This window comes from Geotrypetes seraphini, chromosome 9 (assembly GCF_902459505.1).
Source record: "Geotrypetes seraphini chromosome 9, aGeoSer1.1, whole genome shotgun sequence".
NCBI classification, from domain to species: Eukaryota; Metazoa; Chordata; class Amphibia; order Gymnophiona; family Dermophiidae; genus Geotrypetes; species Geotrypetes seraphini.
Window position 1 is genome coordinate 22,587,249 of NC_047092.1, and position 19,151 is coordinate 22,606,399.

At 42.5% G+C, this 19,151-nt stretch overlaps 1 protein-coding gene across 4 annotated transcripts in view; it reads left to right on the plus strand.

Annotated features, from left to right (window-relative positions):
- Positions 1-19,151, plus strand: part of SHANK3 (SH3 and multiple ankyrin repeat domains 3) — a 924,054-nt gene that overhangs the window by 364,900 nt on the left and 540,003 nt on the right. For all 4 annotated transcript variants that reach the window (XM_033958997.1, XM_033958999.1, XM_033958998.1 and 1 more), the window contains 3 exons: positions 14,491-14,599; positions 15,631-15,782; positions 15,915-16,082. In XM_033958997.1, the coding sequence (XP_033814888.1) occupies positions 14,491-14,599; positions 15,631-15,782; positions 15,915-16,082 (429 nt within the window). The remainder of the gene's footprint in view (positions 1-14,490; positions 14,600-15,630; positions 15,783-15,914; positions 16,083-19,151) is intronic.

Here is a 19,151-nt window from a genome sequence, read left to right on the forward strand (position 1 = left end):
TTTGTTTATGTGACAAACTCTTCTTTCTGTCTGATTGAAAACCCACACTTCATTAATATGGTTCAGTTACTGAAACCAGGATACAGCAGAGCAGATGTTGCTGGATAAAGTGTATGACAGAGAAATGGAGCAATGTGCAACAGGTCTAGAGGGTAAAATTGTTAAACTAAGTCTTGATGGGTGGAGTAATGTCCACAATGATCCTGCTTGTATAACAACAGAAGAAAGGAATATCTTTCAGAAACAATTGATACCTCAGGAAATGCACATACAGCAGAATACTCACAGGAAGTAGTATCAAAAGCTATAATAATATGTGAACAAAAATTCAAATGTCTAGTATGCAGTTTAGTCACAGACAATGCTGAATGTGTATCCAAGATAAGAAGAAATTTAGAAGAGCATGAAAAGAATACCAAGCTAATAACATGGTTGCAGTGCTCACCTCCTAGCCAAAGACTTCAATGTCCCAGAAATAAAGACCAATGTTGAAATTGCTAAATACTTCCATAACAGTCATTTTGCTGCAGCAGCAGAAGCTCTGAAAATAATGGGTGCAACCAAACTAACTCTTCCACAAGATGTTAGATGGAACTCTGTGGTGGACTGTCTTGAACAGTATATCAAGGACTGGCCTATTCTGATAACAGTTTGTGAACAAAATCAAGAGAAAATAGATGGCACTGTTACGGCCAAAATCCTCAACACCGGGCTTAAGAGAAATGTTGAATATATGCTGAGAATCCTGAAACCCATTTCAGAAGTGTTAAACATAATTCAGAAAAATAGCTGTTTTAATGTTGATGTTGTTGAAATTTGGAAGGAACTGAGTGAGCACTTAAAAACTGAACTGCACGTTGACAGAATTAAATTACAAGCAATAAAAAAACAAATGGGACAAGCACTGTCTCCTGCTCATTTTCTTGCAAATATCCTTTACCAGGATCAAACCATAAGTGCTGAAGAAGAGGAGTTAGCTATGGCATGGTATCCAGGAATTATCCATCTGTGATGCCAACTATAATAAACTTCAGAACTAAGGCAAACTATTCAAGATATATATGTCTGTTTTTCAAAAAGTTTCTGTATTTTCATATTTTTGTGGGAAATGGTTGGGGCAGGAGAAGTGGTAAGAGGGTGTGTTGTAGAATGCCATGTGACTAGTCTGTCAGGCAAGCTGGCTCACTTTGCAGATAGTGATGTAATTTGCTTTTGAGATATTTAATAAATAGTGTTTGAAAAAATAAAAGTGCAGAAACTTTTTGAAGATCCCTCATATGTTTGAAAATGATGTTTTAAAGAAAATCACTCCAGTGAACTAGTGGAGGTCACGTACTAAGCACTTGGATTTAGAAACTGTTGAAGTAATGGTTTTACTTTTAACAACAGTAGCTTCTTCTGCTGGCATAGAAAGAATATTCTCTTCCTTTGGATTCATTCATTCCAAACTGAAAAATCATTTGGGATCCGATAACGCAGGAAAGCTTGGGTTTTTGTTTTTTCAGATTATGAACAAACAAGAAGATGAAGATGAGAGAGCTACAGAAGACAGTATTTTAAGTTTGTCTTGTGTGGACCTGGCTGGTAGTCAGAGATGTTTTTTAAAGATATTTTGTGTAATCGCATCAGTTAACATGGATGTTTAAGCAAATACAAGAATACATATGCTATAATGTTATTGTTTTGGTTAAATAAAACTATTTAAATTGTTATTAAGGTAATGATTATTTTTCTCCTTTCAATTAAGTAGAACAGAAAAGTTGTCCAAATATGAATGAGTGACCTATTAAACTGGAGATCATTCACCTCACAATAATTTCATAATTATTTATCCATTTATTTCTAATAGCATAACCAAATCAGTAATTTTTTTTTTATATAACTGTAAAACTAATCTGAAAAGTTATTTTCAAAAATGAATCCTTCATCTGGATATAAATATTAAGATTATACCAGCAAGAATGAGTCTTTCTGTAGAAAACCATGATTTAAATCAAGTCTTTCTGACTAGTGATTTAAATCAATTTTATTTAAATGAAATCCACCCTGTTTAATATGCTTGTAACACAGAATGTTGACCTGCACTAGGTTCTTGTATTGCTATATGTATGCTAACCATTTTCATATAATGCTACTGGTTTAAGTAAATGCTGGCTTTTTATTTATTTCATTAATGACTGTGTGTTAACATTGTCATTTGTGTGTGACCATTTAAAAAAATTACCACAGGAGCACTTACCACCATCTGGGGGGGGGGGGGGAAAATTCATTAATGGGTGCTAACTGATTTAGTGCGTGCAAATGATTAACACACATTAAATGCTACGATGCTTATTATATTCCTATGGGCATCGTAGCATTTAGGGGCTGATTCTACAAATGGACATCCTGATTGTAGGCAGTGGTAGGTGTCCTACCACCATCTCACAGCCAATTGAGAGGCAGGTATAAAAAAAAAAAAATGCAGGTGGGGAAGGATGCTTACATTGTAGGTGTATGTTGCATGCCTATGGAGACGCAAATAAATGCTTAAGGTCACCTGAGGCATTATGTGTGCATGGTCTCCACTGGAAGTGGCCTTGGGCATCCATAAGCATCCCTATGTGACTCCGTAGGCACGAGACAGATGCATTAAATGTCGGCCTGTAAAATGTTGGCTTACATTTCAGGCGTCTGTTAGTAAAAGTAGATGCAATTGACAGGACGCTGATGCATGATTGACACGCCATCGGTGGCCGCTTCTTAGGCGGCCACAGAGATCGGTGTCCTTTAAAGAATCAGGCGCATTAATCAATAGTGTTTGCTAAACTGGTTAGTGCCGTTTGATGAATTCCTTCCCTATTTTCTAGGCAGGATTAATGACTCATAAGTGCGCTCGTACGAGCGAGTCATTTTCAGAAGTTAGGCCCTATTTTACTAAGCTGTGGTAGAGGTTTCTACCATGGCTTAGGGCGCTAAATGCTCCACCACTGCTCCGATGCTCATAGGTATTCCTGTGAGCGTTGGAACAACACCGGAGCATTTAGTGCTCTGGGCTGCAGTAGAAATCTCTAATGTGGCTTAATAAAAAGGGGTGGGGGGTGGGGTGGGGTAGTTTTACTAACAGCAAAGTGAATGGAATTGTAGAGCAATAAAGTTGTTGAATAAAAAACATTAACAATAGTTTCCGTACTTATACTTTTTGCTCAAAAGATATTACATTAGGCAATCACTTTTTTCATAGTAAATGACAGCGGATTACAGTTACAGTTACTTTTTTTGATATACTGCAATTATTAACAAGATTGTTAAACCAAAGCAGTTTACAATGAAAAGGGAAAACTTAATAAACTTTCATGGGAAAAAAAAAAAGAAAAGGGTTAATAATTATAAAATCAATAAGGACAAACAGGGTAAATCAACCATGCCAAAATAAACACAATTTGCCTATAAAGGGAAAGGAAAGATTTACAATATATCATGGGGAAGAACAAAAAGGAAAACAACAAAAGGTAAAGGGGAATAGAAAAATCATATTAGCAAGAAGAAAAAAAACAAAAGAAAATGATAAAAGAGTCGTGTCAAATGCCATTTTAAAGTAATGAGTGTTTAATTGAGACTTAAAATTTTTCAAAGATTTTTCAATCCTAAGATACAGTGGAAAGGAATTCCCCAGAATAGGAGCCATTACTAAAAAGTTGGAATCCCTGTAAATATCCAAAATGGTAGGTTATAGGAATAGTCAGGGACCACTGCACAGGTGATAGGCCTGATGGGCCGCCGCAGGAGCGGACCGCTGGGCGGGATGGACCTCTGGTCTGACCCAGCGGAGGCAACTTCTTATGTTCTTAGGGTACAGTGAGCAATTGTTGATGAGAGAAACAAAGGTTTCTTTGAGTGGAGTAGGGGATCAGATGTCTAGCCAGGAATAAGGGAAAATCTGAAGACTGAATCTGGAAACAGAGTATGTTAAACTTGAAAGGAATTCTATCCAGTCTGCCCAATAATTACACATATTATAAATTCATGATTAAATTAAATTGTCTTTTATCTGGGCCATAGATCATAAAGTTCATCCGGTATTGTCCTTGGGTTCTACTACTAGAGTTGCCATCAAAGCTTACTCCAGCCTATCCAAACCATCTCATTGTTTGTGATATACAGACTGTAAAAATCTGCCCAGCACTGTCCTCATATTCCAAATTATTGGAGTTCCCATTGAAGCCCTCTCCAGCACATCCTAAATCAAAATGCCATATATGGGACACAAACTTGCAAGTCTGCCCAGTACCGATCTTTGTTCTTCAATTTCTATCCTTCATTTTCTGTTTAGAGATCCTCTGTGTTCATCCCACACATTTTTGAAATCCATCACTGTTTTCCTCTCCACCACCTCACTCAGGAACGCATTCCAGGCTTCAACCACCCTCTCCATGAAAAAGAGATCCTAACATTACTCCTGTCTAACATTACTCCTCAATTTATGTCCTTTAGTTTTACGATTTTCCTTTCTCTGGAAGAGATTTGGTTCTGTATTACCGTATTTTCGCGGATATAACGCGCACCATTGTAAAACGCGCACAGGGGTATAGCGCGCAGAAATCACGATGATATGTACAAAAACTTTTCTATACCGCGCTCAGGCATATAACGCGCATGCTGCCCGACTCTCCTCTGGCCACCCCGACTCTCCTTTCGCCCTCCCCGACTCTCATCTGGTTGCCCCGACTCACCCTGACTTTCGGTGCACTGCCCCGACTCTCCGTGCCTGTCCCCCTTGAAGTCCTGTCCCCCCTTGAAGGTCTGCCTGTCCCCCCTTGAAGGTCTGCCTGTCCCCCCTTGAAGTCCTGTCCCCATCCTGAAAGCCTGATGCCCCCCCTCGACGTCCGATTCTTCTCCCCCCTCGGCAGGACCACTCGCACCCCCACCCCGAAGGACCGCCGACTCCCCGACAATATCGGGCCAGGAGGGAGCCCAAATCCTCCTGGCCACGGCGACCCCCTAACCCCACCCCGCACTACATTACGGGCAGGAGGGATCCCAGGCCCTCCTGCCCTCGACGCAAACCCCCCCCCCCCAACGACCGCCCCCCCCCCAAGAACCTCCGCCCGTCCCCCAGCCGACCCGCGACCCCCCTGGCCGACCCCCCACGACACCCCCACCCGCCTTCCCCGTACTTTGTGTAGTTGGGCCAGAAGGGAGCCCAAACCCTCCTGGCCACGGCGACCCCCTAACCCCACCCCGCACTACATTACGGGCAGGAGGGATCCCAGGCCCTCCTGCCCTCGACGCAAACCCCCCTCCCTCCAACGACCGCCCCCCCCCCAAGAACCTCCGACCGACCCGCGACCCCCCTGGCCGACCCCCCCCACCCCCTTCCCCGTACCTTTGGAAGTTGGCCGGACAGACGGGAGCCAAACGCGCCTGTCCGGCAGGCAGCCAACGAAGGAATGAGGCCGGATTGGCCCATCCGTCCTAAAGCTCCGCCTACTGGTGGGGCCTAAGGCGCGTGGGCCAATCAGAATAGGCCCTGGAGCCTTAGGTCCCACCTGGGGGCGCGGCCTGAGACACATGGTCGGGTTTGGCCCATGTGCCTCAGGCCGCGCCCCCAGGTGGGACCTAAGGCTCCAGGGCCTATTCTGATTGGCCCACGCGCCTTAGGCCCCACCAGTAGGCGGAGCTTTAGGACGGATGGGCCAATCCGGCCTCATTCCTTCGTTGGCTGCCTGCCGGACAGGCGGGTTTGGCTCCCGTCTGTCCGGCCAACTTCCAAAGGTACGGGGAAGGGGGGTGGGGGAGTCGGCCAGGGGGGGTCGCGGGTCGGTCGGAGGTTCTTGGGGGGGGGGCGGTCGTTGGAGGGAGGGGGGTTTGCGTCGAGGGCAGGAGGGCCTGGGATCCCTCCTGCCCGTAATGTAGTGCGGGGTGGGGTTAGGGGGTCGCCGTGGCCAGGAGGGTTTGGGCTCCCTTCTGGCCCAACTACACAAAGTACGGGGAAGGCGGGTGGGGGTGTCGTGGGGGTCGGCCAGGGGGGTCGCGGGTCGGCTGGGGGACGGGCGGAGGTTCTTGGGGGGGGGCGGTCGTTGGGGGGAGGGGGTTTGCGTCGAGGGCAGGAGGGCCTGGGATCCCTCCTGCCCGTAATGTAGTGCGGGGTGGGGTTAGGGGGTCGCCGTGGCCAGGAGGGTTTGGGCTCCCTCCTGGCCCGATATTGTTGGGGAGTCGGCGGTCCTTCGGGGTGAGGGTGCGAGTGGTCCTGCCGGGGGGGGGGATGTATCGGACGTCGGGGAGTCGGCCGGGCAAGAGGGCTTGGGCTCCCTCTTGCTCCGATCGTGGATGCGGGTGCGGGTGGGAGCGCGTGCGAGCGGTCGTTCGGGGTGGGGGTGCGAGCGGTCCTGCTGGGGGGGTGAATCGGGCGTCGGGCGGGGTGGGAACTATGTTTAAAAACTTTTGTATACCGCGCTCAGGCATATAACGCGCGAGGGGTATGCGCGGTACGTAAAATCACGTATAACGCGCGCGTTATATCCGCGAAAATACGGTAATACCTTTCAAGTATTTAAACATCTATATCATATCTCTCTTATCTAGAGTATACATATTCAGGTCTTCCATTCTCTTCTCATACATTTTTTGACGCCTTCCTCTAGACCGATTCAAGTCTTCTTATATCTTTCACCAGATATGGTCTCCAAAATTGAAGTGTTTTTCTTTCCAGCTGATATCACTTTATTTCGTTATTTTAGTATTTATATTCCATTCTATCATCCACTTCTAGGCAGAGTACATTTTCACAACTTAAAGCATCAAAATATAACATCAAACAGAACAGACAAAAATCTCATTCTTTGTGGAACCATGTTACCTAAACTGATGTAATCTCCTGTCTTCAAAGTATTGTACTAGTCTTTCTTTCAGCCTTTCCCTTGCTTTGCCTGTTATTGATATAGGACTAATACGCTTGTAGTTCTCATCCTGCTGTTCACATGTCTCTGTGAATCTTTTCTATTTCCAGTAATAAGTTCATCAGAGCTCTGAAGGCTGTGGTAAATACCCTCTTAAGCTATTCAATATGTTATTATCCTTATAACTCACATTACATAGGAATAGAAGCTTTGACAGCTTTATTCGGGGGAAGCGATACATAACCTTTTGTAAATAAATAATGACCATAAGACTCATCTAGTCTGTTTTTAGGTTGTCAGAATTCAGTACCTTGCATTCTACTTTCTCAGCAAAAGGTTTGGCTCATACAGCAGAAGAAGCAAAGTGAAAGACAGCAAAATAAGGGACCTGATTACTTACAGAGAAAACAGCACCTTATGCAGTGATAGCAAGGGTGGCTAAAAGGTAATCTACAAATTTTAAAGAGCTGATGGAAGTGAGAATATTCAGATGGGAAATTAGCATCAGATGGGTCAGTCAGCACACAAGGTCTCATGGTGAGACCTGCATGTTTGTGGATGTTTAGCTCTAAAGAGCACACTAAAGCATCCTCATAACACAAATTTTGAAACTGGCACATGAGAGTATCACCAAACAATGGAAAGAGAAATGAATAGTATCATGTTCAAACTTATCCACAAAGCAGATAAGTTCACTAGCAAATGCCATGGCCATCTCATAATTCTTGCTAACTAGGAAAACTAGAATCATCAAAAGGGAAATCATTTCCTGGTTTCTCATGATACAATCTAAGTATATGGATGCCATATTGAAATCATTTAGATAATAGTTTAAGTGTAAATTGATTTAACATCAAATCCTTAAACAGACACATTTTATGCTGGCAATTATCCATTTAGGGGTAGATTCAATAAATGATGCCCAAACGTAAGTGCTGGAATGATCCCTGCTAAGCTAATATTCTGTAAAACTGTGTCTCAAACTTTTTTAGCTCCAGCACACTAAATGAAGCAAATATTTTTTGCAGCACATTATAACTGAAATGATAAAATTGCAAAACTAACAAAAAATTAAAATTGAGAGTTATTTATTTAAAGTTCTTTAAACTACGTATGGGTAATTGTAGCAATGGTGAAACTAAAGTAGATAGAATAGAACTGCTAATCAATGTGATGGATGTGCTTGTTTTTCAGTGCAAATTAACTTAAAACACAGCTCGATAGTTAACAAGCAAAATACTTTTCATCATCCACCATCTGTAGTCGTTCTATTTTTTTTTTTTTTCAATTTAATTTCTGTCAAAGCTGAAAATCCAAGTTCACAAAGATAAGAAGATATAAACAGTAACAAAGCCCCGATTGCTTTGTTGCTCAAGTTAGGATAACTACTGCATAAAAAATAAAACTAAAATTACTTGCCATTAGTTTTCAAGGACCAATCATGTCAAAGAATGATGCTTGTCTGGGTGGTTGTATCTTTACACACACAGACGCTTATAAACATTGACAGACTCTTGCATACATGACTTACATGTCATCTATTCTAGTGTATAGCCAGAAGACTCGGGTGTTGTGAAAACCCAATAGATCTAATAAACACTTTCACAAAAAATATATATGTAATGTCTAGTGGATACCCATAGCTCCGCTCAGGCTTGATCACAATGTGCAATTCAAAAAAACAGAGGAAAAAGCCTCAGACTGAGGCCCTCTCACCACCACAAAAGGTGGTTAAAGGTGGTTAGGCGATAACCTCACTGGCAAAAAACCTCTGTTGTATTTCAGATAGATAAAAGCACTGTTCGGTGCTATTTAAATTATATGCACTTAAAGATAGAAGAAAAAATATTAGTAATCTTTCCATTTATCTTCTGTTGTGATCAAGCCTGAGTGGAGCTATGGGTATCCACTAGACATTACATATATATCTATTCTAGCGTATACATATGAAGATAATTTTTTAAAAATAAAAGTAAAATTCTGAAATCGTGGCACACCCAGAATCTCTTTGAGACTCACTGTGCTGTGGCACACAATTTGAGAGACACTGCTATAAAGGGTACTCTGCATGATATGTCCTTTATAGAACATTGCATGATATGTCCTTTATAGAACACATAAACGGAGACAGCCCAGCCTAATCCAAACTACCTCAACCAGACACAGGAGAACGCACAGACTGTTCACTCATCCCCCAATCAAAGACGTAAAATGAAAAAAACTGTACAACGACCTTCTAGCCACTCAAGCAGCCAAACTAGACTACCAACTCTCCAATTTACTGATAACGACTACAGACTGCAAATCATTTAGAAAAGAAATAAAAACCATCCTATTCAAGACCTCCTTGAAGACAAACTAACTCTGCAAGACTCATCCCAATTCTCTGAAGCAACTCGCTTTACTCTTCAATTTCTCTGGAAATGGCCAGATAACTTCTTTTGTAATTCGCCTTGAACCGCAAGGTATTGGCGGAATAGAAATCTCTAATGTAATGTAATTTAATGTAACACTATCTTTGCACCTAATTTCTGGCACCATTTATTGAATCTGCACCTAAATGGATATTTGCCAGCATAAAATGTGATTTAAATAGCACCATTGTATCAGGATAATTGTTAATCTAGGGATAGGGAAGTTATTAGTCTGTATCCCACCAGTGAACACTTGACTACCTTTCAGTATCAGCCTAAATGTTTTTGATGTTTTAGCTAGATATTTATAAAACTAGTATTTTAGCCCGTTACATTAACGGGTGCTAGAATATATGTCTGTCTGTCTGTCTTTATTTCCGTCTCTCTCTCTCTCTCTCTCTCTGTCCTGCTGTCTTTCTTTCTGTCTGTCTCTGTCCCTGGCCCCCTTTGTCTGTCTGTCTTTCTGTGTCTCTCCCTGTCCCTGTGTCTTTCTTCTTTTCTTTCTGTCTCCCTTCCTCCCCCTGGTGGTAGAATATATGTCTGTCTTTCTTTCTGTTTCTCTCCATACCCCTGTCTTTTTCTTTCTGTCTCTCTTCCTCCTGCTGTCTTTCTTTCTGTCTCTCTCCCTCCCTGGCCCCCTTTGTCTGTCTGTCTCTCTCCCTGCCCCTGTGTCTTTCTTCCTATCTCCTTCCCTACTTCCCTGTCCAGCAGCCGCAGCAAGCCCTCTCCCTCTATTTACCGCGAGAGGAGCCTGCATGGACCTAACAGCCCGAGCCCCCAGCAGTGTAACTTCCCGGCGGCTCCTCTCATGATCACCGCCTTCTCCGACGCAGGAGCGGCTCATGAGAGGAGCCGCTGCAGCGTCTTTGAGAAGTTGAAAAAAAACTTCGGCCCGTCTCCGTGCTCGGCCACGGCGGGCTACAGCTGCCGCAGCCTGCAGCCGCCGACAGCCACCACGGCCGACATCCGCCTTGCCTTATTTTTTTTTTATTTGAAAGACGCGGCGGTGGCTCCTCTCATGATCCCCACCTGCGGCGAAAGTCCGAAGCAGGCGGGGATCGTGAGAGTAGCCACCGCTGTGTCTTTCAAAGAACCGTAAGCCGTGCATGTGCACTTCCTATGGGTCGCTATAGCTCACAGAAAACGGACCCACGCGATGGGAGTGCACATGCGCGGCCTAGCGTTTTATTATATTAGATGCATGCTAATTGCTCACACCCAACTGATAGTTGAATTATTGACATCTCATCCTCACGACTCCTTTGTTGTACTATAACAGTACACCTAATTTCCAGGAACGCCTCTAACCTGCCCATGCCTCTCCCATTGTTACACCCTTTTTGGAGTTGCATGCTATGAAATTTAGGTGTGCATATTTTAGAATACGGTATAGGGCAGATCTGTGCATAATTCCTAATTACTGCCAATTAATTATTAATTCCAATAAATGATTGCTAGTGCCTAATTGACTAATTAGTTTATGCACATATAGAAACATAGAAACATGATGGCAGATAAAGGCCTAAAGGCCCATCCAGTCTGCCCATCCACAGCATCCACTATCTCCTCCTCTCCCTAACAGATCCCATGCGCAACACATGATAGTGGCTCCCTGTCTCCAGATTGCCATTTTAAAGGAACATTTCATTCTGATGATGCCGATGGCCTGATACAACATTGGGCATCAACATCACAATGACGTGAGGTTATATGTTATGACAGTGCAATCCTCACTCAGCAGGATAAACCATTCAAAACAGAACAGACCAACTTGTGACGTTCTTCAATTTTCTTTATTCAAAAACTTTTCTTTTTTCTTATCATTCTTGCTCCAATGCTCAAATGCCCGATGGGACCCGTTTCGCCAAACTGGCTTTATCAAGGGTTCCAGCAAGGAGCACTTAATTTGGCTTCCTCTTGCAGCCGAGGCAGGAGCATTTCATTCTGATGATGCCGATGGCCTGATACAACATTGGGCATCAACATCACAATGACGTGAGGTTATATGTTATGACCACAGTCTGTTCTGGCCTGAACAGTGATGCCAGATTCCACATCTCAACTGCCCTTTCTATCCTCACACAAGTGAGTAAAAGTCAGTTGTCCAAGGGAGGGCAGGGTGAGCTTGGCTCTTAGAAGTACCGGCTCCTGGCTGGGTGGTGACATTTCTTAGGAAATAGTAGTAAATTCAGGACCTGGTTAAAACACATTGAACCCTAGATACATGCCTAATGTGCTTGTTTTACTGCTATCCTACTTGTAAAACATCTCTATCAGCATCATGGGCAAAATTCCCTTCTGACACGTGAGTAAAACAAATGTCCCTGGGCAATATCCCTTTTCACTAACATATAAATATAGTAAACTATCCCCTTTTAAGCCTCATCCCTGACCTTCTAACCCCAATCCATTGAAAAATTGCTATCTTGGGGTTGTCTCTCCACACCACCAATCCTCTATGCTTTGCCAGCTTCCCCAGAAGTCAAGATGATGAAAAGGGGCAAGAGTCATCTCTTTTCACTTCTGCCCTGCTGTTATAACACAAAATGGCATTGACTAACCCATAGACTAAAGGAGGGCTACAGGTCAGCCCATTGAGATTAAGGGCTCACTACTGCCCCCTTTAGCCACTTTGGTTTCTAATTATACTTTTCATTTCACAGTGATACTGGATGTATGCAGCATTGCAAATGATTACATTACATTAGGGATTTCTATTCCGCCATTACCTTGCGGTTCAAGGCGGATTACAAAAGAGTTAAATAAGGTGTTTTACAAAAAGATTTCTGGTCCTTTTTAGGAAGAAAAAGAGTAGAGAAGGTTGATTTGGGGGTTGATGATAAGGACTCAGGCGTAATATGCCTGCCTGAGGCAATGGGAGATAAAGTGATTTTGAAGATGAAAGAGTGAAGCAAACTGTAAACAATCACAACAATCGCTCACCTCACTGGTTCGGGTTCAATTACAGGATGGCAAAAAGGTCTTCAAAGCCATAATTACACACAATATTTGTGAATGTCAAGTTTTGGCTCATCTAATTGTCTGCTTATGAAATGTAGCTTGTTTGCTAGAGTTAACTCCTTATGAAATGTAGGGTTACCATATGGCTCCAGAAAAAGGAGGATGGATTGAGACATGCGGGTTTTACTTCCATTGCGTTCAATAGAAATAAAACCCAGATTCAAGGGTTCATAAAGGAGTTAACTCTAGCCCCAAATGAGAAATGACGCTGAGAAAGAGCTCCTTTATGAACCCTTGAAAAAGCCCCTTTGGGCAAAATGGGTCCCGTCAGGGCACCCAAGAGATACTACATTAAAAGGATAAGTAAAAAGAAACATGTGCAGTTGTTTAGTCTTTATTTTTGAATAATGATAGAAAGGAATACAGCAGTAAGCAAACGAGCTACATTTCATAAGGAGACAATTAGATGAGCCAAAGCTTGACATTCACAAATATTGTGTGTAATTATGGCTTTGAAGACCTTTTTGCCAACCTGTAATTGAACTCAAACCAGTGAGGTGTGCGGTTGTTGTAGATAAAGTGATTTCCCAAGATCACAAGGTGCGTCCGTGGTGGAAGTAGGAATGGAATGTTGGCTTCTCTGTTCTCAGCTCATTAGGCTACTTCATTTCCCGAGAAAGATAGGGGAAATTCAAAGGATGAGAAATTTGATGGTGAAACAGGTTTGAAGGGTGGGAACAAAATACTATAGAAGGTATTTTTAAATTGTGTGCTGGGGAGGTAGGAAAAAGGAGGTTGGCAGAAACATTTGCTTAACTCTCACAGGCTACCAGAGATTTTGACAAAGAGGGCAGGAGTATCTTATAGGGCTTTTAGAGCCCTTTTAAAATGTCCTTGGAGCATTGACAATACTCTTGGGAGAGAAGTTAGCTAGATAGGGTTACCATATGACTAAAAAAAAAAAGGGGGGTGGATTGAGATATCTGGGTTTTACTTCCATTGAAAACAATGGAAATAAGAATGAATAGAGACATCTGGGTTTTATTTCCATTGAACGCAATGGAAGTAAAACCCGCATGTCTCAATCCATCCTCCTTTTTCTGGAGCCATACGGTAACCCTATAGCTAGATCATTTTGTTTTAGTAGTGTAGAATGTGACGTTTTTGCATGTGCTGCAATATGGATTGCCATGGCAGTAGGCTACTTTGCATGTGACACAACTCATTATCATAGCTACAATGTGCTTCATTATTGCTGCAGGAAATAACATGTGAAAGTTTGCAATTGTTGCAAATTTTGAGAGTCATTTCCATTTAGCATGTGATAACACATTTAATGTGTGGTAACTGTGGTTTATGGTATGCAAACACATTATTGCAGCTTAGTAATTTGGCTCCTCTCTGCAGGGAGAGCTTGATTGAGTTAAATTTTAGGGAGGATGTTGACGACCAATGTGTCTAAAATGCCTGAAATAAACAATGCTGGCTTAGAGTTAGAGACAAGGGTAAGGAAAAGCAATTTCATATTGAAAGCAAGAAATTCAAAAGTTCCAGTATTAGCATACAAAGAACATTTTATTGCAAGAGAAATGATAACCAGAACTATTGCAAAGATGAAAAAGAAGAGTACCTGTCCTGGGTGTAAAGCTTTGGGAAGGGTGGAGTGCCAAAAAGAAGCCCTTGACTGGGATGCTCTTTTGTCCAATGACATCCTGAAATTGTTAAAAAGTATGGAATTTTTATAGCAGAATAGTCACCTCCAGTGCAAGGGCTAAGCAGAATCCATCATACATGAAGAAATGTGACCATCTCTGGGACAAGATGACTAAAGTCACCAGAAACCAAAAATTAGGTTTTAATGAATTCTGTTACAGCAATTTGTAATACCAATCCAAACCCCATCCTTTTATGTGAAAATAAATTACAGAAGTTCAAACGTGTATCTTTTACCGACTGCTTATTGTCCCATGACATGAAAAACTGTCCGTTCTCAGCATTTTGGATCCACTACTTTAGTCACCTTTTCCCAGAGGCGGTCACAAATATAAAACCATGGAAGATGAGCAGAGCATAAAGATGACAAAGAGGCTGACAAAGAGAGAATTCATTGTGACCAAGAAATAATCCAGTTAGTGCATCGTCTAAGACATGTGATGATTTTGGTTTAAGATATAATATAGGCCCTCACTCTTTGAGAAGGGACTCAGCATTGTTTCTCTGTTTGGTTGAATTTCCAGGCAAACCTGAAGAAGTTTATGGATTACGTTCAGATGCAGAACTTAGAGAAAGTCTTGAAGCTTCTAGAGAAAGGGCTGGATCCCAACTTCCATGATCCTGACACAGGAGGTGAGACCAGAGAGAAAAGGAGGCAGAAAGAGATGTTATGGAGAGGGAGAAAAATAAGACAAAGGGGTTGGAGGAGAGAGAAAGAGGTGAGAAAGACATACACTGGGGAAGAGAAAGAAGGTTATAAATACACAGAAACATGGGAATGAAAAAAAGAGTGGTGTGAGGGAGAAATACAGAAGCTGATGAAGCAAAGAATGAAGAGAAAGAGTAAGAGGACTGGACTGACATGACAGTGGAAGAGACAACAAGGAAGGAAGGAAAAGAGAAGCCCTATCTATTTTTTTTTTCTATCAGTAATCCAGCATAGAGTGGACTAAAAAACAAAAACTGCTAAACCCATATCATGTCACCCTTCTCTTTGAATTCACTTCTATATGTGTGCTGGTTTAAATCTGCTGAACACCATTTTCATATTGCCATCAAGGTTGATAATCTAAATTGAATCAGTCATGTGATATAGGTCAACTAGTTACACAGTCCTTGCAGTGTAACTACTGCGTCAACTCTGAATGCTATAGAAAATGGGAAATCTGAGGTGGCAGTTCAATAAATGGGTAGCTCATGATACTGCATGATGAGAACCTATTCTATAAAAGTATCTGGATGCCCAGATTCTATTATAGAATATTGGTATAACTCAGTATTGGTGTGCCTTACATTTAAGCTGCCACAGTTACGCCAGACAGAGATCTGGTGTAACTGCAGATGCCTAAATGCAGCTAAAGAGGTGTGTATCAATGGATGCCTTTTAATAGTCCATTCTGTTATCAGTTAAAATGGAAATTTAGGGGAGATGCTCCTGTTACAGAGCTATGGTAACAATTCTGCCTACAAACAACACGGCACGTCTAGTGCAACAGACACGGCAAGAGTATTATGCTTTTGACAACCAAGATGGCCAATATGGTAGGCTAGAAGGCAAACAAAGGACTTCCCTAGTTCCCCCTAGGCAAACCATAGCAATTAATTTTGTGAAAGTTTCTTTCATGTTTGTCTTTCTGTTCCCGTCCCTTGCTGCTGTTTTTCAGAATGTCCCCTGACATTGGCTTCACAGTTGGAAAACAGCACAGAGCTCATCAAAGCGCTAAAGTATGGAGGGGCCCATCTGGACTTCCGCACTCGGGAGGGTCTGACTTCCCTTCACAAGGCCGTTCGCTGCAGAAACCATGTAGTTCTAATGGTTAGTTGGAATAGCCCTCAGTGTACCTGCAGCATTGTATCTGTGTAATATGCTTACTCCTCACTTTCATAGATTTTGATAGAGATGACTGCCAGAGTCTCAGTATAACCCTCCTTCTCTTCATTGTTACAGACTCTCTTGGACCTGGGTGCCTCTCCTGATTACAAAGACAGTCGAGGGTTAACTCCTCTGTATCACAGTGCCATGGTGGGAGGTGACCCTTATTGCTGTGAGCTTCTACTCCATGACTATGCTAAGGTTGGCTGCGTGGATGAAAATGGCTGGCAGGAAATTCATCAGGTACATTTTGAGCATTAGAGATAGGGGAATGAGTTTTGGATTTAGATTACACTTTTTCAGTAGTGGCTCAAGATAGTTACTTTCAGGTATAAAAGGGATTTTCCTCTCCCTGAAGGGCTTACATTTTAAGTTTGTATCTGAGGCAATGGGGGTTAAGTGATCTCCCTGATTCTCAACCTGCTGCTCTAATTACTAGGTTTCTTCTCCACTTGCAAGTAGGGATGGAGGCCATGGCAGGAAAATGAATGAGATCTGATGGGACTGGTGATGAGTTAGGAAATAAGGAGGTGACTGAGAAAGTTGTGATGGAGAGGCATGACATTGGTAATGATTAGGGGAGGTGAGAATGAAATAACAAGGAGATCTGAGTCTGTGATGACAGGAATGACAAGAATATGAGGGGTGAGAGAGGTAAAGAGATGAAAGTCTGATGGATGAGTGATGGGAGAGGTAAAGAAACTGTGACAGAAAGAACAATCTATGTTACTGTACTTAGTAAAGAAGGCCCTGCCCCATCCCTAACAAACCATTCTGTGGTTGGGTCTACTTTCCAAGTGTCCCAAAGCTCAAAGACTGGAGCATGGTGATGTCCCTACTTTTATTTCTTGGAGCTTGACAGTGCTTGCATTAATGAGAGTACAGACTGGCACTGATACTGAGCAGTGCTTAGGAGGTCACTTTAGAAGCCCTAATTGTGATTTGGATATATATAAACCAGCATTTAGATGTTTATATCGCGTACATGACTAAATCTCTATTTTAGCAAACTGTTCAAATTGCAAATACTTGCATATGGAGATGGGAGTGTTCTGGGCATGCCTTGGACAGGACTTGGACAAAACTGAAATATACACATGTATTCCCCGTTTCTGAAGTGGAATACATGTTTATGTCCACCAAGATCAATGCTAGAATTGACATATAGATTTTTTGAAAGGTACTTATCTTGTGCAGTGCTTTACTGAATGGGTTAGGAAAGGTGGTTCCTTTACTTCCACAGTGTTTTTTGTCTCCCTCTACAAAGCTATTGGAAAATTATATAGGGCTCTGTGATACTGTGGGGCCACAAAGATGTATAAGTTTCTAAAATGCAAACATATGTATCTATGTGCCAACACATAGATGTCTGTGAGGCCAAGTTCCCTCCACCGATTTTATCCACATTCATCTTTGTAAAATGGATGCTCCCATTGCATGTAACCAGTGTGTACAAGCAGTGGTGTAGCAAGGATGAGAGGCGCTTGGGGCGATGACGCCACTCCCCCAACCTCTTCTCTGTCCCCCTCCTGCCGCATACGCACGCCTCTTCCCTTCCCCCATAGCTCTTTAATGTTCCCATAGCGAGCAGCAACACCAATCTGCCGCTCGCGCCAGCGTCTGCTCTTCCTCTGATGTTACTTCCTAGTTATGGGTCCAAGAAGTGACATCAGAGGAAGAACCGATGTTGGTGTGAGTGGCAGGTTGGGTTTGCTGCTCACGCCACAAATGTTAAAAAGGTATAAGGGAAGGGGCACCCGCACGTGATAGTGGGGGTGGGGGGGCAGGGAAGGAGCAGCAGGGGAATGGCAGAGAGGAGGATGGGTGCCAGTGCCCCCACCAAGATGGGCCTGGGGTGGACCGCCCCCCCCTCCTTACTACAAGTCCACTCCTGTTTGTATTGTAGAACAGGAATCAGATAAACTACACCCAGGGCAGTGTTTTTGGTATTGTAGGGCTTGGCTAGAGAAAACCAAAAAAACTCTGTGGAGTGATGATGTTCCCAAATGGACTTTATTTGAAAGTATCAAAGTTCCAAAGGTACATTAAAATCATATACATAAAATAATTCCATCCACATAAAAGTAAATCATCCACATAAGAGCCTTAAAGGACCTAGTCTGCTAGGGATACAGGACCCAACACGGTCCGCGTTTCGACAAAAAGTCTTCTTCAGGGGTCCCTGGGGGGTCCTATAAAGGTGAGTACATGGGAAACAATTGTGTGGTGAACCGGAAGTGGAACTTTGATACTTTCAAATAAAGTCCATTTGGGAACATCGTCACTCCACAGAGTTTTTTTGGTTTTCTCTGGATTTTCTTCTTTGTGGATCAATTTTGGGGTCAATTCCTTTTGTTTTAGGGCTTGGCTAGAACCAAAGAAGTTGGCTTTGCTTTACTAGGTCTCTAATCAACTTGATCAGAAATGGGTGAGGGGAGGTTCAGAGAGGTAGGGCAGATATCTAGATGTGTTATCACTGAATTACTTACAAAATTAGTAGGGTCTCCAGTGCTATAAAAAACCAAATGAGCACTGGGGGTGGGATGTTAAGTGCTATGAGGTTGAAGATGGAGATGAGGAAAGGTTTTATTGTCAGGGGGAACTCCTTGAAGGGAAGATAGCGTCTTAATTAATTACCTAACTGAATATAGAGTATGTGTTTATGATTCACTAATCTGAGCTTTGGGAATGGGTTGTATGTCTTTTCTGCAATAGTTTGCATTATGCAGAGGTTGATCAGCAGTGACTTTAGGGATGGTGAGGAGGTCTCGAAGGAAAGGAGGTGGGAAAAATTGGAACACTTACAACATTGTAATATATGTCTGAGCCTGAGTAGAGAACTGGAATGCCAATGTTCAGTTCTTTCTTTATGCTGTATGGATTTTTCTGTATGTTCCTGCTAAATAGAGATTTAAAGCAAAATATCACCAGCCTTGATGTTTCAATTCCAATTTCTGTATTCTGTTTAAAATGGATCTTCACATGTCCTAGGCCCTAGGCATTGAACAAGTCTTGACATTTTTCTGGTAAGAAAAGATAAAAATTGCCTTCCTTTTCACTCACCAAAACCAAAAGGGAGAAGTCCTGTATTTCAAAGTATAAATTATATTCAGCAGTTATGTAAAATGCGGATAGATCTACTCTTCAGATTCAGGGCAAAAGACAAACACCAAACTCTACATCCTAAAGATTTTAGGATAAGACTGATCTTTTTTAGTACAGGATATTCTCCAAGGACAAGCAGGATAACAAAACCTCACAGCATGGGTGATATCTCCAATGCTGCTTGCACAGGAAGCTTCTTCAGCTTAG